The 23,795-nt window shown below is 42.4% G+C and overlaps 1 protein-coding gene across 1 annotated transcript; it reads right to left on the bottom strand.

The window, feature by feature from the left end:
* Positions 1–573: 573 nt before the first annotated feature.
* On the bottom strand, positions 574–23,544 carry LOC117735231 (protein tweety homolog 2-like). Its single transcript, XM_034539739.1, has 15 exons — positions 23,512–23,544; positions 23,241–23,422; positions 19,589–19,761; positions 16,520–16,631; positions 12,822–13,042; positions 10,044–10,139; positions 8,485–8,557; positions 6,218–6,287; positions 6,080–6,135; positions 3,606–3,698; positions 3,426–3,518; positions 2,405–2,547; positions 2,101–2,286; positions 1,917–1,995; positions 574–687 (listed from the first exon to the last, which is right to left on the bottom strand). The coding sequence occupies exons 1-15, from the start codon at positions 23,519–23,521 to the stop codon at positions 607–609; spliced, it is 1,668 nt and encodes a 555-aa protein (XP_034395630.1). The 5' UTR covers positions 23,522–23,544; the 3' UTR covers positions 574–606.
* Positions 23,545–23,795: the final 251 nt, after the last annotated feature.

The raw sequence follows: 23,795 nt of genomic DNA, 5'->3' as shown, positions 1-23,795 counted from the left end.
GGAAAATGTTATAGTAATATCTATTAGAGATGTTTCTCCTATTCCTTTAATTATTATTTTATAAAAATATGAATACATCTGTGAAAAAAAGGATTTTATATAATTGTGCAGAAATTATAATACAACAAAAATGAAGGAATTAAATTACAGACAAAGAGTAGGTATTTTGCAAAAGTCTAAATGCGATGATGGAAGGTCCATTTGTCATATTAAGCCATCTTACCTATTGCATATGAAGATAATGTCACCAGAGTACAGGAAAAAAAACACTTTTTTGATCCAGTCAGCTCAGAGCCTTCTGATTTGGCTCACATAAATGCCTTTATTGGGAGGAACAGTGTTTCCAAACATCATAATAACATCAACAACAGTCTGGAGATGAACTGTTCAGGCCATCTCAGTTTAAAACTGCATGCAGGGCTTTCAGAGCACTGCGTTGGTGCGTTTCTGAGGTAATAGCCTCATGTGGCCTGCCTTCGCGTCTCAGATTGGGACAGCAGGCTGCAGCTCCTGTAAACAGGATTACGCTATGGAGACAGCCTCCTCGGTAAGAACCCAGAGTCTCAGACAGTGCCTCTCTAAAAAAAGGATTCAGGATGTAGCGCGCTACACCTGGAAGTCAGTCCCAAAGTGTCTGATCTGGGCGTCAGTCATAGATAGATAGGTGGTCCTCATACTGGGCGAGTACTGCAAGGGAAAGGATTGAAAAACAACATTTAGCACATCTGCATTTAAACAACAGCGTTTCAAAATCAACTCGGACAAGTTTAAAAAGTATTTCTTTTAAATCGTGAGCCGCTCTGTAATTATGAGGTTGTGGAATCAGGGTGGTACTTTTAAGTGGCATTGGGACTTAAAGAGCAGGTGAGGAGCAGACAGAGGGTAGGAGTCAGAATAAATTACACTCACATAAAACTCTGTGGATAAAACAGTACCGGAAAGGTCAAAAGGTCACACAGCTGAGGTACTGTATGGCGCGTTAAGACGGCGTTGGGGTTATAGGTTTAAACATTCTGCACAGAGGTAAGCCCACAGTGCGTTTCAAGGAATGGAATGAAATCAAACAAAATCAGGGAAGAAGTTAAACAATAAAAACTTACGGTTTTTAAACGTCTGAGTAAAAAAATGAAAACAAATAAAAAGAGTTAGTTACAAAACACTGATCAATATTCAGCAGTTAGATAACGTTTTGAGAGACAACTTAAATACAATTTAATAAAAAGGCATGAGCAAAAAATGGATTGTGGAGCAGATTAAATAAAAAAAAGGTACACAGATATTTTAATCAATGACGCATTCCACATCATCTCCCTTTCTTTCCTTCTAAAATTAGTTTTCAAGTCTTTGATATGCTGCAAATGCAGTTCAGGTTATTGAAACAGTAAAGCAAACAGAACATTTTACAGAAAAAAAAAAAAAAACCATCTAGCTTCAGCTCTGGAGGCAGACGCTGATAGACGATGAGTTCTCCCAGTGCTAGAGGGACCTGCACTGTCTTTATTCAGTTTTGTTTAACACATACATAATGTATGTGTTAGTCTTCTTCTTAGTAAACCAATACTTTGTGAAAATAAGAAACACAATCCAAGGGGCAGTGGTGAAAAAAACATGAGCATATGCTCAGAGGTTAGTAGTGAGAGTGTGTGTGTCTGCATACAGAAATGGCACTGGGCAAGAAGTGTATGCACTTCAGTAAATGGCCAGCAGAGAGCACTCCTCCATCACTTGCCAACTCTCCACAGTAACTGTTGAGTGTGAGGTTCTACACAGTGTACATGCATTGTTATTGGTCATGGCGGGGGTTTTTTAAATTTTTTTTATGCATGCTCTCTGTTAGTGTTGCAGCAGTGCCGAGGTCAGTCGTGCCATCATCGTCATCACACTAGGGACACCAGTGCCTCATAGGGCCAACGCACCGAGGGAGGTGGGGATCCTCTCCCTATCAGCGGCACATTCTCATATCGAGGACTCCCTCCAAACAACATGGACTGATTCCTGTGACGGACGGGGAAAGGAAAAAGAGTTTTTAAGAGATGAAACGCACACACACACACACACACACACAAATACTAATATACTATCACCTTCTATTGCGCTTACATGTATTCAGGAGGTGGCATGACATTCGAGGCAGATTGCGGAGGTGGATGAAGGCTGGCCTGGCTACCGAGGCTGCTGGTATAACTGCAAAAACTGTGGATGTTGGACCGCCTGGGGTTGTAGGATATCCGCCGCGCTTGGGGGTTGAATGGGTCCTCCTCATCTATGTCGTCATACTCTTTGTCTCTGGATGGAAGTGGTACACACACACACACAGAGACAGAAACAAGAGAGAGTGCAGGCGTTAACATTTTGTGCATTGTCGGCAGTACGTAATGGAATAAGGGGGTCGCTTGGTTCTGACCTGCTACCCATTAGTGTCCACACTCTGAAAATCGCACACAGCATGGCAGAGAGTGCGCAGGCAGCCAGCAGAGAAAACAGAGAGAGGTAGAGGAGCCCTTCCACCCCATCATAGCACACACCCATTAGGGCATCCAGGTAGTCCTAGAAGAATGGACACATACAGTACTCAGTCGGTTATTGTCAGTGTCAGTAAAACATATTACATTTTTCCGAATGCTAGAGAACTTATGTGTATTAGGTGACTATAACTATTCTTAACCCACAGAGATCAATCCATGACCTTATAGTTTTGTATAAACAAACATAGCATGGGCAAAAAACATGTTTAATCCATTACATTAAATTGACTTCAACTCTAGTAATCCATGTGATAAGGGCAACATTATATTTCTAATCTAAGCGTGAACTCTCCATCTTATATCGAGACACTCTGATGACATTTCAGACCAACAAGCTCTGAGAACAGTCTCAACTTTTTGTGTGTCTTCACTGCTATTTAGCATTATTAAGTATATTGGAGCATCCTTACTTTTTATGTAAATATATAGCATACCTTACTGGCATGCACAACCTCTCCGTTCACTAAACTACCAACGCAAGGTGAGCACAGCAGTGACACTAGAGCACGTCCATCCTCACCCTCCGCCGATACCTTATCTGTATGCTTTTGTTAAAACACGCCCACAATACAGGCAGAACACAATAGTCATATGCTAAGCCGACATCTGATGTTACGATCACAGCAGCGGGGAAAGACTCATTTCTGCACTGACATGTCTTATTCCCTTTACAGATAAAAAACTCTTGACAATCTTAAACCTGCAAACGTGAAAACTTTAAAGTGAGAAAAAAGAACTGGGGTTGTTGGATAGAGCCTTGGAGCAGATAGATGTTTATAAACAGGTCGGCCTATGAGAAGTACACGGAGGGGCGGATACAATTCAGTCAAGTCGGTCCTCGGAGTGGCTTTGAGCTATGCTACAAAGCAGCCCTGTGTCCCGGTAGGAATGTGACCTTACCTTATGGAGCCCGCGGCAATCAAGCAAGGCTGTTAGCCGGTGGAGACTGAACTCGGTAGAGTTCAGCAGTCGCTGGATCCCCAAAAGGTCTCTCTGTATAAAACAAGGTGTTTAAGAGAGGAGAGAATGATACCCATTTTCCAGCGGTCTGGTGTAATAGACCGTCAGCCAGCCACTTACCTCAGCAGTGGGAAAGATGGGCACGGAGAACTGCAGCAAGCCCTGGATCTGGATTTGCATGGTGGTCAGGGAACGCTGGCAGATCGTCAACGACTAGCAAATCGGCCACCGACGTCACGCGCGCGCAGACGTCCGCACAGCAAACAAAGAGAGGATCGTGTTAAGTAACGCATTGTTTGGGGTGCAGCATATCAACACAGTCATTTGGTGGTAAAAAGAGGCTTTCTAATGCGCTTAGGACACATTACTTTTCCAGACAGATAGGCCCAGATTAGCCACCAACCGTCTTGCCCACTAGTCACTGCCCCCCCCTCCCCCCCCCCCCAACCCAATCTGACGCACAAACAAAAGAGCAATATTTATATCAACTAGGCCATCAGAGGAAAAGATTATCTTTCCCCACTTAACAGGCATCATTTTTAATCCCTATGGATACTGTGATGGTAACAAAGCATGCAGGTTTTAAAAACATATTGGTCATGGATTCAGCCTTCACAAATTCCCTCAACACACGCCTTACAGTTACAGAACTGCCGATGAACATAAATCCGAACTAACTATCCTAAAATAGTAATAAGGAGTAATATGATCCATCTCGAATTGCATGATGCCGTGCACGTTTTGAACCGTTTGTGGTGGGAAGGCGGAGCATTACTCAAGAAAAATAAATGTGCTCCACGACTTTACGCGGCGTTCAGTGATAGATTATCATAATCACGGAGGCCGACTTCCCAGTAAAATGACCTTAACCTTCAGCCCTATCTACGCCTTTTACTACATTTTATTTCACAGCCATTACAGCTCCAACACCACTTCTGCAATATACATCTAGTTGTAAATCATTTCCAATTAAAAATATACAAGGTTATAAGTTTAAAGTAGGCTGGCCTTGAAATACAGTATATGTATTGTATACATACATTTCTAAGGCACTTGCATTTCAAGGACCGATAATTAGCCTACTACGAATGTGTGAATTGTCTTCATCTTTCTTTCCAAAGTAATATATGCAAGAAGTGACGGGCTGATGTCTTTAAACATAGAAATCAAAGGCTTCTTAATTCCTCTTCTTCCTTGCTAAGAATTTTTCCTTTATGCATGATGTACAGTCAATTAAATAAATAACCGTTGTGTTGCTTCTAAGAGTACCCCAAGGCAGAGATTAGCAACAGGGTAAAAGATACGGCTAATTTCTGGAGAGCGGCATATGAAAAAGGAATATTCTTTGATCAAAGTTTATCACTTTAAGTAATTAAATTAGTGTTGGGGCTCATTTTTCAGAGCTTATCCCATTAGGGCCTGATGATGATCTAGCACAGGGGTGGGCAAACTTTTTGGCTCAGGGGCCACAGTGACTTTTCAAATGTGGCAGCCGGGCCGGGCCGGTATCAGATGGATGGAGAGTGTGTGAACCAAGAAGAATGACAAGTAAAAGCCAATAACTAAAAAAGTAAAGAAAACGTTTCAGTGGGAACAGTGTTGTTGGTCCGGGGCGGTGCGGTCCCGTGGGTTTGATGTGCGTTCGTTATGCCCGAGAATAATACAGCCGGCAGTTCATTTTACAACTCTTCAAACTAGAAATAGCTGGCTAGAGCCCCCCTAAAATAGGCCTGACGACGCCCCTGAGCTACAACCTTCATTTGACGGATAACATTGGTCTCAATGGTACTCAGGAGTGGTACCAGGACCGGAACCAGGACCGGAACCAGGACCGGGAGCAAGAGGTGAGTCGGGGTTAAAGCAAGTTCGGTAAAGTTGGAAAGATATTCACAGATTTGGACTTCCCTGATTATTATGAATATCAAACTAATAGATTTTATGAAAAATGAACACATAGACCTACCTGGTTATGAATTTGAAACACATTTGACTTATTTATGGTACCAGCAGAGCCTGTACGCTGTGTGTAAATGTGTAATAATTGTAATTTAACCATTAAGTTTCCAGGTGGTCACATTGACAAACTGCATTACATTGAATTGTAACTATAGAGCTGCACAATATATCGTATTTTATCATCATCAAAATGTCAACTTGTGTGATAAGCACATCATTAAAAAACTCAGGGATATTTTGAGTTATTTAAAAGATCTACTACAAAATTGCACTTTAAAATGTAACTATCATTCTGTAATTTGTGCCTTTTGTGCCTCAATTTATTCCTTTAAAAAGAAGATTTTCCGGAGCAGAGGCAGCACTGAGGACACGTTGACATTGTTTCCTTCATTTGTGCAGCCATCATTTTAAAGACCAAATGATTAATATAGAAATTACTATAATTTAAAATAATTATAAATTATTATCCGGCAGGGCCGGATTAAAAAGCCCAACGGGCCGTAGTTTGCCCGCCCCCTGTTCTAGCAGCTTGGCATCTAACAAGGAAAAAACTATTTTAAAATAGAAATATATGTTCCAGACTGTGTAAAATGAATGTGTAAGCAAGACAGCGGAGACTTTGGACATTTTGTCAATACCTGTTGGAAAGGGTTCGGTAGATTCGGGCTGCAGAACAAATAATAGTGTGCGACATCTGAGAGAAATGGGGGAGACAGGGAGAGGGATTAGCATCGTGTGTTCAGATTCAATGACGGTGGTTTGTGTGCAAGCATCACCTGCACTGAGGAAGTCCTTGGTTTGGTTCACTATAAACTTGTCTGGAGACACACAAAAGTCACTCGTGCCCTGTTGGAAAGCAACAACATGCTGTAATCTTGCAAGTATCGAAAAGAAAGTGCAATATTCATTCAACATATAAACTAGATGCACTTTATTGTGCTGCAACTTGGTGACTTTACGCTGGTCCGTTAAGAGTGAATCTCTCACCCAAGACAAACTATTTCATTTTTTTACATCATGTTTATCACCATTTAGCCTCTGAAATGATGGTACACAGACAAAATGTGTGGCATGTAGGGACTGGCTTCATGCTGTATTGACCATGTAGAGCATTAGTTGCTTCATGACCATGGATGAAATCTACTAAATATGTGCATGCTATTAAAGATATCCACGGAGACCCGCTAATGGGCACACATTAACAATTAGGGGTCTCGCAGTCTCTCTACAGTCTTCCCTAGAACATAAAAAAAAACAAAAAAACAGGCAAAACAAAAATAACTTCAGCATTTCTTAGAGACATGCATAATTGACAGTTGGGGAAAATAACAGGCTGCTTTTCAAATTGACCAAGTTCAAAGGGATCAAGAAATCTTTCCGTGGTGCAGAATGAAACATCAAAGCTTCATGCCATATATTTATAACATAATCTCGAGTCCACTGCTTTTCATGTCAGCCCCAATCAAAAGTATTCGTTCCGCAGCCTCTTGTTGTAAAGCACAGCTCAAAAAGGACTTCACAGAGCAATGGAGTATAAATAAAGAACGACAAATGCGACTAAATAACACACTTTGAAACAGAACTGTAAAGCAAGACAAAAACACATGGAATAAACCAAACTACGCTTATTCAACCTCGTGTTCCGATTACCAACATCTCTCCAAACTGGACTGCCATCACATGCCATTTGTTTACGGCGACGCGTGTCAAGACACTGTTGGGGCGTCGCCCTTCATCGCCCATCTCGTTACACAAGCGGGGACATTTTTGATTTATGCTTCGTCTCACCAAACATGTATAAATTCATGAGCATTTTCTAGGACGCCGCCATCATCTACCTTCCTTTCAAGACCCACAGTGTGTTTGTGCAGGTGCAAAAAGTTTACTTTTTCGCATACGGGACATATACTCAAATGATTTGACTGAAAACTGCTTTCATAATTCATAAGTCATAATTCAATCTCGTGCAGTTCTATGTAAGTTTACCTCAGCTCGCCTGCGAGTAAGGATCCTCTTAGCCAATTAGTGGACTAATTGGTCATTTTGTCAACTAAGGTTTTTAATATTTTTCCAAGCTCAGTCACTAATTTCCAAGAAACCTATGAGCACTTTTCTGGTAGACACAATCATTAAACTGGTGCTTTTGCTTGATTATTTGTGGAGTAACCTCGGTTTTACGTAAACTAATAGATTAGTCGACACAATTGTATTGATGTGATCGTGGACGACACTATTGTGTGCTCCACTATTTTGGTTTCAATGCAGGTTCATGCTCAACCATAATGGGCCAAACTAAGACTTTTATCGGGTTTTACACCTGCGGAGGAGGCTCTGCATTCACAGAGAACCATAAGATACATCTATATTTCACACCCGTGTAGTTAATTCCAGGTTAAAACCAGCCATCTTGTCTTCTGCTTCATTCTCGCTTCCACTTGCCTTACTTAAACAGATGTTAATTCCTAGGGGATATAATCCACAGACAGAATAATCTACAGCAGGCAAGGAGATGGAGGGGAGAAGAATGGAGGAATACTTGAAGTAAGGGGGTCTTTGTACCCCAGACAGTGCCCCTAATATGAGCTCATTAAAACACACTAAGCCCAGATGTACTGAACACATGGCGTACCGACAGGAAGAGAGAGCAATCTGTCAGCCATAAGGAGGACTGACAGACAAATAAAACCGAGCACAACAAATAGAGATTTTAAAGAAAGCAGGGCTAGTAATTAATGCTAGAAACGGCTTTGTTTACAACAGTAGGGCTAAGGGTTGATAAACCTAAAACTCGAGGGACTTGTAATCAGCTTTACTTGCATGACTGACCATAGAAAAAGTGCCCGCTGTAGACTAAAGAAACCGATACTTTATAACCAGGAAATATGTCCAAGAACACATGCTTATTGACGCTGAAACCACTCAGTAAAACCACCATCTTCCACCTGGAAAATAACCAGCAGAATATAAACTTGTAGCGCTACATGAATTAAGAAATGACAAGTGAGTTAAGATGTTTTAAAAAAAAAAGACATTGTCTTCTCACCACAGCTGTAGCAGTGCCCGCTCCCAGTGAGGCCCAGCTGAGGATCATAGACAGCACTACAAAAGCCATGATCCTGGAGGAAAACAGCAAATGGGAGAGAAAGTGAAATGGGATGACGGAGATACAGACAAAGATACATGGGGGGGGGGGGGGGGGGGGGGGGGGACGACAATGATCTTTAGCTCTTTTTCACCTAGTTAATTTCATTTATTCTTTATTCTTTTTTCGGGGGGGGATGATTGTTGTCCCAACTCTCATTTTGTACTGTTGCATCGTAGATTAGATAATACGGCCTGGACTTGATTTATTATGGGGGTGATATAAAAGAAAGAAAGATCTATTATATTCAGATATGTTTGATTACAACACTGGTTTAATAGAAGTCTCACAACTAAAAGAGAGAACACTGCTTGAAGTCTGGGGTCTTTTGTCATTTCTGCTCTGTTGGATTCCACGAGCAGCATCTTAATTGGCTGCGCTTTCCGTCAATCACTCTGCAATTTTGCTGTCAATCAAAAGCAACCTTTGATTTGTCGACCCCCCCCCCCCCCCCCCCCCCCCCCCCCCCCCCCCCCTCTCTCTCTTTTGTCTGGAAAATGTGAAGAGTGCAACAGGGTCCTCACATTGTGGAGGCGCTTTTATGAGAAGAAACATTTTTAAAAAAAAAAAGGAAATACAAAAATAAACTCCCCGCTCTTGACCCCCGATTTCTTCTTTGTGAGCAGAAACTAGAGACGGTGATGGAAATTATCGGGAGATACACCATTGAAAAGATAAGGCATGATCCCCTGGTGGATGTAAAGAGGTTACAGAGGGCTTCTGTTCTCGACTCACTTCTCGGACCTTCTTGAAAGCACCCATAAAGTAGCCTGAGAGCACTTAATAATTAGTTGAGGGAGCGGACTCATCCTGCTTGTGAGATCAATAGGCATTAGTAAGACCCATCAGAGAGAGACGTGAGGAGGGATCCTGGGCGACATCTGCTAACACCGACGCGTTGGCTGCACTAAATTGGGTAAATGGGATTGGAAGTCTGACTGTGGATATGCTTGTCGGACATCGATGTTGGTTTAAAATGAATGGATGCAATTTACTCAACAAAATGTTCATTTTCCCAATCTTTCCATTTCTTATTTTATATTGGTTTAGGAGGAGAAACAACTGTGGTTTTTGATATATTTTTCATATGAAATGTGTGAAATCAGTCGGTTTTCGATTGAGCGTAAAAAAAAAGTTGTTTTCGATTGTACGTGGAAATAAAATGCAAGTCTGAGGAGACGGATATAAGAGCAGCGCCATTATCAGTAGCTATTTGAAGATGTAATACAATCGCTGCTGCTGTTAATGGAGTGACCTATATGGAGGCAGGGAGGCTGCCTCGTGCCCTGCCTGTCTGCAGTCTGTAATCCACGCAGAGGCCAAAAGAGAATATTAATGGGCTGCAAGAAAAAGGCAAAAAGAAGTCCTGAGAAACAAGAAACAAGAAAGAAAACACCTCCACATGCACACTCAATGGGAGGGGGGGGAGGGAGGGGGGGGGGGGGGGGGAGAGAACCTACGTGATGAGCAGCCATCGAGAATGCTTGGCCATCCCCAAGCACACGGCCAAGCAAATGACTAGATCCAGGATCAGCAGCAGCAGATAGGTCAGCCACCTACGAGGACAGGAGGCGTCAGTACAACAACCCGGACTGATGTCATACTTCATGGACACGCCTCAGGATGTGCAGGGGCCCGACATATTGTTTTGGGACAGATCGTGTGAGATCTTCGTTCTGTGCATCAGCATTCTTGCCTCCTACTTAGAGGTCCATCTGTTTCAGGTAATTTCCAGCCTGTTTAGGCTTAATAATTCAACGCCACGAATCCATAGGCATTAATTTTTCAAGCTCTGAAAATGTCCTTCACAGAGAGCCTGGACTTGACGTGTGTGTGCGCGCGCGCGCGTGTGTGTGTGTGTGTGTGTGTGTGTGTGTGTGCGCGCTCTGACCAACCAAACACGTGGGGAATGCCCATGACTCATTCTTAACTCAAACGAGCCGCGGTGGCGTTATAAATCTTTTAAGCAATGATAAAGGGAATTACAGACACCGATGTTGAATTCTGAAGATTCTGGCTGTGAAGTATCGTCGTAAATCTGTGCGCCAAGGTCGCAAGAGAATACGATCCTCATATCGCTACGCGGAGACGTGTGGACGTGCAGTAATAGAGGGGGGAATACGGTTGGAGATAAACACTAAAAAGAGACTGCACATTACTGTATCTGCATAAACAGAACTGCAGATCGTTTGTCTGAGCACGGGGACGAATACAGAAACAGAATGGGGGAATGGATATGATATTGGAAAACAGAACGGTGTCATTTCTTTCCTTGTTCCAGTAACACTGGCTTGGCAATAACATGTGCCGTTCATCAATAAAAGCCCAGCCGCAGGCCGTTCATCGCTCAGCGGCTGCGTGGAATTCAATCAAAGCCCAGGAGACTGGAGTCCAAGAAGAAGATCTGGTGTCATGACGGGGGTGGAGCACCACGCCGTGTGGAAATATGCATGCAGTCAATTAATAATGGAAATACGTCAGTGAGAGGAACGCTACCACTAGCTGTGGGTGTCGTGCCAAAAAAGTGGGAGACGTTTGCTATACAACTATATGCTATACAACAATATGGCTACTAACGTAACATTTCCTACATGTGTCGAAAGCTTGACGATTAAACAAATAGAATAAAACAAATAAAAGTAGTATTTTCTAATTCAAGTGTTTATTTTAGCGACAAGCAGAAGGCCCGTTTAAGAGCTCGACGACAGAGCGATGCAGAAGTGTTTGCTGTATCGTTGTGTAGACACACACACACACACACACACACACACACACACACACAGGTTTACATGGCAACCAGCAAGACTATTGAGGTCGTAAATCATGAATCTTCTGCTTTCTTAGATCGTTTGGATGGTGATAGATAGGCAAGTCCTTTCTCTCTTTGCAGTTATAAAACTACAATACGTGTAGAAACTCCCTTACATATGTAATTGAAAACATGGAATTAAAAAAAAAAGGTCATAAAAATGTTAGGGTGTATGTGCATGAATAAAAACAGGCATAAAGTAAAGCAATTGTAGCTGCAGTAGACGTGATCCAAGGCTGCCTATCTGGTATATAGCCAGGGGCTCGGTGACTAACACAACCGTCCAGAGACACGCGGACGTGAGCCTCGTAACAAACAAACAAACAAACAAACAAACAATGCACAGTGCTGTTAATCATCTTGCAGGCACGCAGTTACATAACGGAGAGCTTTTTTTTTTTATTACACTTTTGGAGGGTCTGGTTTCAAATTCGTCAGTGTGTTCTGTCGAATGCATATTTCACATATATACGTTTCATCAAGTCAAATTAAGGTGAAATGAGGCTGAAGGAGCAATCGAGTGTTTAGTTGGTTTCAGAATGGCTGCTTTGCGCTGCAATTTACTATCTACTAAGCCTGCAACCTCCTGGGACGGACAGGAGTTATGGGATGCATTTGATTAGACAAAATTAACTTCAGGTCGCTCCAGAACATGCGCACACACATCCAGAGAAGCCCAGTTCCCCGACTAACTCTGCATCTATAATGCGCGTCAAACAAGTGCCTTTGCGGAAGGTACCACACCCTAAATCTGTCTCCCTGTGAGTCTCTCATTCCAATTTAGTCCAACATTGGTAGTTACAGTAGTGTAATGAACAGGTTGCAAATGTGAAACTTCACGGCATAACAGCACTATTAACTTTTATGTGCCGAGGAATAAAACAAGCCACCGAAGCTATAAAATTACACTCACAGTGTGCAGCGGCAGCCTTTGGAGTCTCATAAATTACCATCCCTCTGCTAAATTAATGCCGGATATTTTATTCATTTGGACTACTTTGTTGTTGATTTAGTTTATTATTTCTCTCGCTCTGTTTATTGAATTTTCAGTCTCGGCCTCTCAGTTCCTTTTTTTTTTGTGGGGGGGGGGGGGGAAGAAAGTTATCAGAGAAAAAAATAATAATTGCAATCAATGTAAGCAGTGGTTCTGATCATTTATGGTCCAATAGCCGCTCTGCCATGTATAACATTCTGTTGGAGCATACGCATTAGATCTCAAACTGCACACTGGGCAATAAGCTCAATTTCAGCTTTCATTTATTCAGCAATCAAGAGAAAATAGCTTTTCCGGTCTGTGTTCCAGAGGGAAGATCAATAAAAAAAAACATCTGCTCGGTGTCTGGTGTGGATCACTTACAGGTCCCATTCTGGAGGGGCACGTTTACGTCAACCAATAACAGACCGGATTAAATAGTGTCAATTCACCTACCTGTAATACTCAATAAAGGCTGTTTGGTCAGCGATGGCTGCCAAGTCAACATTGGCTTTATTTACATCCGGCAGAGTCGTCATCTCACGAATGACGTTGTTGACCATCAGCTGCATGAAGCGAAGAGCTTGCAGGTAGTCCGTCCTTTTGGCAAAGATTTCATCCAGGCGCTCCAGGTGCTGTTTGAGTCCAGTTTGAACATTACTCACAGATCCTGCAACCTAGGAAATATTTTTTTTTTTATTAAAAAAAAAAAAAAGATAGGAGAATGGAAGAAAAAAGGAAAGGGGAGATGAAGCGGAGTCAAAAAGAGAAAACAGGAACACAAATAAATTCATGAACAGATATTCCTATAAAAAAAAAAAAAAAGAATAGAAAATATACAGAAAAGGGGAAAGAACCACAAAAAAAAGGAGCACTCCCTTGACGGGAAAGATTAACTTTTCTTCGCAACCGTGTGTTTTATTCAGGTAAACAGCGTTAGAGTGGAATACTGATAACAATACCAGGGAGACTTCTTATCACGGGGGTCTTTGACAGTCAGAATGGAGTGGGAGGAGGCACGGCGGAGCAGAGTAAATACATTTGACTTTTCGGTTTGAACAAAAACAGTAAATGCATCAATGGGAGTTAGAAACGGGTCAATTTGAGCCCGACGCCGACAGGAGGAAATTGCATTTCATTAAACATCACAGACGCAAGAGTTTGACCCACTTACTGTGTAAAAGATTTTTTTTTTTAGGAAAGTGCATTGAAGGCGCAATAGACTCTGCAAATGTGAACAAAAAGGAAACTTCTTCAATCTTGAAAACATGTGTCCGTCACTTAAATTGACTGCCCCCCTCCCCCCCCCCCCCCCCCCCCCCCCCCCCCCCCCGTGTTCAGTCTTTGTGCTAAGCTACGCTAATTGGATGTTGGCAAGTAATCTTGTATTTAACAGACATATATGAGAATAATGTTGATATTCCACCAAGAGAGTATAAATAAGCATTTTTTCCACAGATGGCTGACTCCTCCCAATACCCCAAAAAACATCTAAACTGTCCAACAAAGAGTATTTCTGGGAACAGGAAGTAAAGTAAAAGGGACCTATTGAACTCACAAGAGTTAGTAAGAGGACCACAATTTAAAAAGGACACACACACATCACAATTAGAGTGAGAAACCGTGTATTTAACATTACAGTGAGTAGGAAGCGGATGTTGCGTTCTATATTCTAATCCAAGGTGGTTTGCAGCAGTCCTTTCTTTATCCATCATCTTTTCTCCATTACACCAATGGCTTCTTTAACACACTCAAGTGCTCAGAGTAAGGCGGTTCATTCCCACACTAAGAAACAACTTACCAGGAAGAAGATAGAAGCGTATCTCAGTCAGTCTCCCTGACACCGTAACAGTTCAAACACTCTTGATTAAATTCTAGGGAGTCTAGAAGGATAATGATTTGTTAGCAAGAAAGAGTGTCCACATGGAGATGAGGCAAAGATGCAGGCCCATCCTCCACTTGAGAACTCCCAGGGGGGGGGGGGGGGGGGGGGGGGGGTTGTGATTGCCAGTAAACTGCTCTCACTCCCCACCTCTATATTCATCATCTCTCACAGCCCCTGCCTCAATGCCCCGAATCTTATCTGCAAGCCTGTATGCCTGAGTGTAAGAAATGGGATCCATCAGCGAGCTGCTCCGGGTGATCCACATTTCCCTAATCTGGACCGTCCCGTCTTCTCTTAAAATGGATTAAAGCTCACTTTTACTGAAAGCAGGTCACAAGGAGGCTTCTCCATATTGGACACGCCGGTTAAATGAAACTCACTGATTTGAGGCTCACGGCGGCAGCACTCAGACTGCCAATTCATGCAACTGAATCACTTTGCCTTTAAGGATTTAATGTATCTGAGATTTACTGTATTAACTTTAAAAAAAACATGCATATATATATATATATATATATATATATATATATATATATATATATATATATATATAGTAGCGCTGACGAGATCTTGATCTTGCAAGCGGAACACAATAAGTTCTAAAAAAGGATGGCGTTCAACAATCAAAAGACCCCTTCAATAGTGAGAGACAGAATGGTCCTCCAAATATGTCCCCCTGTGATATTATGGCTCTCCCAGCGAGTGAGAGTGCATGATGAGAAGAGCCTTAACAAGCCATCAAAAGTGCCTCACAGCTCCGAGTGTAAATCACCAACCTCCCAGGAGCCTCGTGAATTAGAGACATTTGTTTGCTTTCGCGCCAATGCACTTCACAAATATGACGTCTGAAATGTTGAACCAACTTAATAGAAATACACACGAAGGCCAAGGAAGGATTTGGTAAACCAATAAACATCAATAGAGAAATGACTCCCTCAATCACAAGGCTAAACACAGACTAAAGCAGCTTTGGCTCTATTGACAGGCGGCCAGCTCATCGGCTCTGTAAGTGGAGTACATTACATCCAGCTGTGATCCTGCATGGGAGAAAGCCTTTGTTTCCCCTGGGAACATACATGCTTCTCGTGCTGTCATACATCACGCTACAGGATCAAATCGATCAGTCAGGAGCGAGGAAGTGAACTCCTGAGAGCTTTGAACGCCATCTACTTCCTCCAGCTGCGCAAAGAAGATGTTGCACTGCAAACTCCACCCCCTTTTTCACATTATTTCTTGTATTGAGCATAACGCAGCCAAATACAACTGAAGCTGCTTGAGGGAGGTGTTGATTCAACTTCACGGTCATTTTGGAGGATGCTGCTGAATGTTATTGAATTATACTGAAATATGTTTCTAATAATACATCCACTTATTTCAACACATTTATAACGACGAGAGAGAGAGAGCGAGAGAGAGAGAGAGAGTGGATGGAGCTTCCAAAATGCAACAAAGTCGAATCAACACGAACGTTATAACTTTTCATGTGTAGGATAAACTAAAAGAGCATATTTTACAAGTATCCCTTTTATCCACCGTGACCCAAATTATCGTTTGGCACGTGTGAGCTACAAATGGATTAAATCTCAAGTAAACACAATGAAAAGAGTGTAGACAAAGGCAACAATGTGTGTGCGCAAGGGGCCTTCAAGTTAATGTGTGTCACACACACACACACACACACACACACGATAAGACAGAGAGATGGAAAGAGGAGAGGCTTTACATCCATTAATGCACTGCAGATGCAGTTAATCCTCTTCTTCCTCATTGAGATTATCGCTTCACGCAGGGCCTTGCTCTGACTCCCTTGCTCCCCCTCCCCCCCCCCCCATATCCCTCCTCCCCTCTAAGCCTCCCAAATAACTCCCCCAAATGCAGGTCAGCAGTTATATAGCAAGAATCCCATATTTACAAATCCTGAGGCAGCAGTCACCTCGATTTCTTCACTGAGACAAAAAGCGGATACAGCCCCCCCCCCGCAGTGAGGGACGAGCTTTGAGACAGATGTGCACCCCATTAGTAGAGGAGGGGTTCTGGTGTCCGACAGCTGTAAATCACTTGTTTTCGCACACCCCCAAGTAAGATTTTGCTTCATAGCTAATCAAAAATATTAGTAATTGAAAATGAAATCCAAAATATACAAAAAGCATGGGACAATTCATTCACAGTAAAATTACAGTCCGTATTATTTACACACTGAATTTCAGTGACAACATCTAATATTCGTGATGCTAATACGACTGAAGGGAGCTTGGCATGCTGCTCTCACCAGATTGTTGATGGAACCCAACGTGTGATTGGCGTTGTTGAGCGAGTAGGTCAGCTGGTACACGCCATCGTTGGTCTCACTGTTACCATAGAAACCCACTCCCACAGCCGAACTGGGAAATAAGGAGAGATTCAGATTGTTTTTTTTACGAGTAAATAAATACACATTATTGATCAATTAGTTTGTTTTATCACGCCACTTCTTAATAAACAGACTGCATGAAGTTATTAGAGGACAAGTACGACAAAATAAATGTTATTCACAACTCCTGAAAAAAGGGGGAACATTGGTGCTTTAGGGGAGATACTGTATATGCGTCACGGTAAATGGAAAACAGTCCCAAGACCACCCGAAGCGCTTTAGCTCGACATGTCATTCACACACTGATAGCAGGGGGCTATCGTGCAAGGCACATATATATATATATATATATATATATATATATATATATATATATATATATATATATATATATCTTATTACTTCCATCCGTGTGACCCCTTTCTCTCACACATCCATTCTGAGCTAAACATACGGGAATCAAACCGTTTATTTTCAGCAGTAACTTGTAATCTCTTTCGTGGTGAAATGTGGAACACACAGGATCCCCATTTGATTCCTTCCTGCAGCCCGAGATGTTCAGAGCTGTTATGGGGATGATTAATGTCCCAATGTCCCAACCCCCCCCCCCCCCCCCCCCCCCCCCCCCCCCCCCCCCGCCCGAGTCAGTGCACCCCTACGCCAGCACAGTCCACAGTGACATGAGCGATGACACAATTTCATCATACTTGCGGCGAGGTCACTCCACACAAAAGGTCAGAGGTTAGTAACACTTTCAACTGCATTTAGGGACACTTTCCACAGCCATAAGTCGGAGCTCATCAATCAAACTTCAGATAACAGGAAGTCAGAGCAGGATTTTTGTTTCTGGGATACCGCACACACACACACACACACACACACACACACACACTAAGAAGGGAAAATAAGTGCTAGTTTCCTTTTACAATTACTCATGTGATGAGGATTTTTTTTTTTACACCACACAAATACACAACGGTGAGGTAGACGCATGGCCGTGTTAACGCCATCATCCTGAGTGAGATAAAGACAACGAAGGGAGTTGTTAAAGTGCAAAGAAACGATGTGAAGTTTTATTCTAGCATTTAAAACACCTCCCGTCAGGATGCGTGTGATATGTCACTATGAATGCTTGTGTTTACGTTTGTACCATGAGCATCCTGTCCCTGTCACCGTGTAAGCATAATGAAAACCACTGCCTGTGTATCATCTAATAATCTGGTTCTCTCAAGTTATGATTGACGTCTTTCTCTGCACAACCAAGGCGGAGCAACAAAAAAAATGCGTTTAAGGAAGCAATAGTATGTTGTGTGGCATTGAAAAAGGCTGTTTGCAGTATAGCTAAAGAAAAATCAACACTATACGCAATATCACTATGTGCACTCCAGAATATGTAGTGCCTTTATTCTTGCAAGGATGAATCACTTCACAGATTACGTTATGACTGGACGATTGCATTTTAGTATTCAAAGCATGTTGTGAGCCGAGCAAGCGGCCAGCTGGATGAACAAGTAATAACAGATAAATGCCTTGATTCTGTGGAGAGCAGTGTATTGCTGCAATAATAAATTGCATCAGGGGTTAACAGAAACGGACACAGGCAGGAAGGCTTTTTAGAATATTAGATTTGTTTGCTATTGTAAACCTTAATTTAGCCGCCATTCATTCTCATGGGTAGGAAATAGAGGTGCAGCGGCTCTTAAATCCTTTTCTTTCTCTTCTATTTTCTGCGGGGCGATTGGGATGTAATTCTTTTTGAGTATCACGCTGAATTTAAAGCTGGTAAAAAAAAAAAAGAATAAAAAGTGAACAATTAGATTTCCTAAATGCCAACAATAAAATCATACAGGAGAATTTCCATTGTTATATGCATCTCTTTGTGTTTCTCTACACGCCTACTTTGGTCCAATCTAGCAACAAAAAAAATATATATATATATATATATAAAAAATGTGTAACAAGCCCATTTTCAATTGTGCTGCAACAGCTTAACACTCCCAGCAATAACATCAGTCAGTAGGTATTAAACATTAAAAACATGTTAAAAAAAAGGGAACGACTTCAGAATCTCTGGCATCAGCACAAAAGCAAAAACCTGTAATGCAAAGACTGTTTGTTAATGTATAGCTAGATTATCTAATTGGATTGCTGCAGCCATAAATTATGAAAATACATAATTTGTCGAGAGGAATAAACTAATGTCCTTTGGAAGCGGTTGCTACAGAGAGCGATGAGCCTCTTTGCCCAGCAGCATCACGCTCACTTAGCAACACAAACGGCCTTGTGTGCTGTGGCTGCTTGGTGTCTACACAGGAAGTTAACAAAGTTAAAGCCCGACACTTAGACAAATGTCACAAGTTTGAGCGGCTCTGTACACTAATTCAGTCCAGCCTTTTTTCGGTGACTCATTACGGAGACCGTCATCTGGATTCTCTGGTTTCTGACAGGATGGGTCTCGTCGAAGCATAAGAATATATTAAATAGTACAATTATATATCAGATGCCGTCGGTGCAGTATATCAAATATACAGTTAACAAAAAGACAAACGCGCAAACAACAATATTGTAAAAGACCAGGACAAATCTAAAAGCCGCAGCATTATCGTTTGTTAGAGCATTTAAATGGACGAAGCCAAGCAATCAGAGGTCAGAGTTGTGGCGGGCGCGGTCAGCTGAGGGCTTTAGCACTCGGCTCACTCGGCTAATCAGGGGCCCTGCTGACGATGCCACAAATACCTTTATTTGTGTACTTTAAAAAAAAAGGGTTCAACCTTCAGTTACACACAGGTGGTGGCGCTGTATAGAACAGAATTTGAGCAGCGCATCCTTTGACAGCCCCGTGCTTTGTTAAAGTTAGCCCCGATTACCTGAATATCTGGATGAAATTGTTGCAGCGTTCTTGGATGACGGGCTCGTAATATGTAGGACTCGTCCCATGTGTGAAACACCAAATGGCATTGTTTGACCGTTCACCCCTTTCAGACTCACCATATGATGAGACCGGTGATGACAGCAGCCCAGGTGAGACAGCAGGATTCAGGCCTCTTGGTGTCTTCGTCCACGTCTCTGCGGCAGCAACATACGCAGAGCAGGCACACCGCCACAACCAGCAGGCTCAGACCCAGACCCACCGCGCCAACACATGCTAGAAATATCAGAGACTGGAGCAGGAAAGGGGAGAGATAAAAAGAGGGACAACAAATTCCATCAGTTGAAGTCAAGACTAAACACTGTTCAGTAGATTATATCCACAAATACGTCTAAAGAGGCAGATAGCTGGTCTTGAGATGTCGAGCTACGTGACCCCACCACCCAAGAGGTTGACAGCCCGAGTAAAAACAAGCCGCCAGTATCAGACAACACTCATGTGTAAAGATATTGTTGAAGTTAGCGTGTAGCTACCTCATCATCATCATCACTGCAGCAAAAAAGGGGGGGGGGGGGGCAGAAACAGAGAATGTTGACTTTGGCTCAGAGGGGAACAGGAATGATCCCAGGCTGTGGGGAGAGGGGAGAATCATGTGACACAGTGGCCTGCATTCGGTCTTGTGACTTCTGAGTGTACAAAAATATTCAACGCCTGAAGGACGGAGAGAAACGCTCTGTGGAGAAAGAGGCGATGCTGTACTGAAAGTCTGCATGTACATGAAACAGACTATTTCATTCTAAATCCCATTGCTCCTTGGTGGTGTTTGTATTCCATGCAAAGCTGTTATCAGTACATAGAGATTACAGAAATACAGAATTGGCAGTATGCTCCAAGGCAGACACAAATATGGCATTGTTTATTTGCATCAGATTATACTTGTGGGGGATATTTCTTGCGTTACACCAATCAGTTTATAATCCTGTTGGTTTTCTTACAGACAAAATCACGTGACCGTTTAGTTATAGCTCTCAGTGGCTTATTTCTCAATGCATATGCCATCTAAAAAAAAAAAAGGCAGCAGACACACCAATTGATATTTGTGTCTTTACCAGCAGCCAACCACTTACAAAAAAAATAAATTCATAAAAAAAAGTGTCTCCAGTGCTGCACAAACATTGGTATTTGTTTTTGGCTGATACGTTCTCCGTGATATTGGAAACAAAAAGTCCCAACTGGGGCTCCCGTAGCATTCATCATCACTAGGGGGCATTACATTTAGTGGACTTAAAATTCAAAACATGGAGCTCGATGTTCCTTTAAAAAGACGAGAGGAAAAAGCATGACATTGGTTTTACTTGGAAATAGTTTTGCACTCTGGTTCTAGTGCCCGCCAGTTCAGAAAGTCTGAGTCTGGCTGACTAAGCAGAGCTGTTCCTTGAGTACAACGTGTGACTAATTATTCCATTTAGATGACATTGACACTGTGGCTGAATGTAAATGATATTCTTTTGCAGATTCTTTTGCATAGTCTTTCGTTATTAAAATTCACGCTGAGCCTTATTTCTTTTGCCCTTAGATTCACAAAAAACAGTGCTCAGGACGAGTGAACAAGCGTACAGTAATAAATACTGTATTGCTGGGGTGTGCATGAACGTTACTTTACAAACCAAGATAAAAACGATGGCCGGAAGAAAAGACCGAGCACGCCCACTCGAATATGTTTAATGTAACTGCACACGAATAGACACAGTGACGCAACGTCGATTGAGTCTTAAACAAAAGTAGGTTAATGCCGACAGAGAGGCAGCCGGGATGCTCCTCCCTTAACTGGCATCCTGGACAAAAACCTTAATCCAATGATTTGCTAATCATCGGTTTTTGAGGACACCTTTGATGAGCCAAGAGCAGCAGTGTGTAGAATCTACAGTGGTTTTTAACCCCGGTTAGATTTTCTGTCACGATAACTCAGGTTTTAGGCCCTTTGTTCTGCTAACTCCACTCTCTTCTCTAATGTTCCATTCCATTGTTTTTGTAATTAGACAGTCGGGCACTTCAATTTCCACAGGCTGCAACGATGCCATGACAAGAGAAAGGATGCACGGGAAGGGGTGGACGAAAGAAAGACGGGAAAACAAACCGGAGCGGTAATTGAGCAGAAGGTCGCTCATCATTTATCTTCCCAAAAAAAAAAAAATACTGTTTGTATAAAAAAAGTAGGTTTATGAATGAAGAACATGAACGCTGGGATTCAATGACCCACGTAGACCTCGATACATGAAGAGAGTCACATTTCAAAAAAAAGGAAACAAGCCAGAGTTCAGAGATCCTTGCTAACGGTTGTAAATTAATGGGGCAAAAAGGAGCAACACACACACACACACACACACACACACACACACACACACACACACACACACACACACACACACACACACACACACACACACACACACACACACACACACACACACACACACACACACACACACACACACACACACACACACACACACACACACACACACACACACACACACACACACACACACACACACACACACACACACACACACACACACACACACACACACACACACACACACACACACACACACACACACACACACACACACACACACAGTAATGGCTGTCATGAGTTGTCCCAAGACTAAAATGATATCTGTATGCAATGTAATCCTCATTCAGCAGACCAATATGTCAACAAATCTTCGAAATTAGATTTGGAAACAGCATTAAATCGGTCAAGCAACAAATATTTATTTGGCTCATGTTCACATTTTTAATTGCCCGTCAAGTGACTCTTGTGTACTGTACTGGGAGAATAAATACAAGCTTATTTGTAGACAAATAACAAATCCAAGTGTGTTGTGGCTGGTCGTACAAACAAGAAGTGAAGAAAATCAAAAGTCCATAACATGATGGCACAATAAACGACAGCGATAATGAAATAATTGACTGCACATGGATAACTACGGCAACAACTGAGCATGAAAAAAAAGCCCCGGATGCGTTTCCCCATCCCACAGCCCATTTGATCTATAATGACTCTGGTCCTGCTGCCCCACAGTCGGTCCACAGAGCTAAATATGACAGTTTGAGGGCCGTCTCAAAATGGCAATAAATGTACTCTGGGGAAATTTAAATACTTACATTTGGGGGGGGGGGGGGGGAGACATATTTGCACAAAAAAATATGTCTAATAACATCCAATTTCTCTTGAAATTGGGGAAAGAGCAGAACACATGCCATCTCTTACATGGAGTAGATGTGTGTGTAGTAGTCATCCAGTGTGATGAGCTTTATGTTTAAAAAGGACATAGAATACAGTTTTATATACATGTTAAAAGCTGAGAGTTCAAGACTAATAAGCTTGTTTAGAAGGAGGATTTAGTCGCCGTCTCTCTAATCGGTGTGTGCAAACTTGCAGACATAAACATACATGTTGTTTATGCTTGAAATGTGTTACGGCCCCGTTAATACAGGTCATGTGTCATCATGTGAGTCCGGGCTCGTACTTCCACATAGACACCAACACGTGCAGCATTTAGAGGGAGCTGCACCGATGCATCAGAGACAGAAGAAATACTTCTTTTTTTTTAAACAGCATTTTTGTTTAAAACAACTTTTTTGTTCATGTTGAAATCTGAATATCAGTGGTCCACAAGATCTCGGGAGTTTTCGGATGAGATTATTTTGTTTGGGGGGGGGTGAACTATACGTGCGCCTTGATGCGCGAGGACATTCACCAACCTGCTGATAGCTCGCCTCCTCCGGCTCAAAAGTGTTGTCGACCGACTGGAAAAATAAATTGAAGTGGGGGAAATTGTGCAGCCAGTATGTCCACCACGGAGCAACGTAATCAAGTCTCGCAGTGGCCATTCCTGCTTGAAAAGTCAGTCCACACCGAACCACAGCGCGCTTTCCTTCGAGACCTTCAATATTCCAAAGGTTTTTTGTGAAAAAAAGAAGAAACAAAGAAGAAACAAAATATGAACGCGACTTCAGAAGAGGTTGCAATCACCACAGAGCATTCCAGGATAAGTTCCTCCTTCAGAAGCCGACGGGTTGTCACTAGTCTCCACTCCAGTTCCCATAGTCCTGCGTGTGAACTGTTAAGTTGCGCCACTACGGGCCAAACGGTTCGTTTCCGTGACAACGGGACCGGAGTGACGTGCGCGGAGGAGCTGCCTCCTGCAGGGAAGGCGTGACAAACACTTCTCAAGTCAAGTGGGCCAGGCCACGGCGTACTTTATAACCAGGCGAAGTCAAAATGAGAATCACGTGAGACCCATCTTGCAGCTGATC

This window comes from Cyclopterus lumpus, chromosome 8, assembly GCF_009769545.1.
Source record: "Cyclopterus lumpus isolate fCycLum1 chromosome 8, fCycLum1.pri, whole genome shotgun sequence".
NCBI classification, from domain to species: Eukaryota; Metazoa; Chordata; class Actinopteri; order Perciformes; family Cyclopteridae; genus Cyclopterus; species Cyclopterus lumpus.
The sequence above is the reverse complement of the archived record's forward strand: the minus strand, read 5'-3'. Positions and strand labels throughout refer to the sequence as shown.

Bases quoted from the DNA above. Each gene is read 5' to 3' on its own strand.
- LOC117735231 (XM_034539739.1), bottom strand. The intron at 6,288-8,484 runs GTGAGAAGACAA...GCTTTCCAACAG, and splicing joins CGGGCACTGCTACAGCTGTG to GGCACGAGTGACTTTTGTGT. The intron at 688-1,916 runs GTGCGTTGGCCC...TTTCCCTTGCAG, and splicing joins GAGGATCCCCACCTCCCTCG to TACTCGCCCAGTATGAGGAC.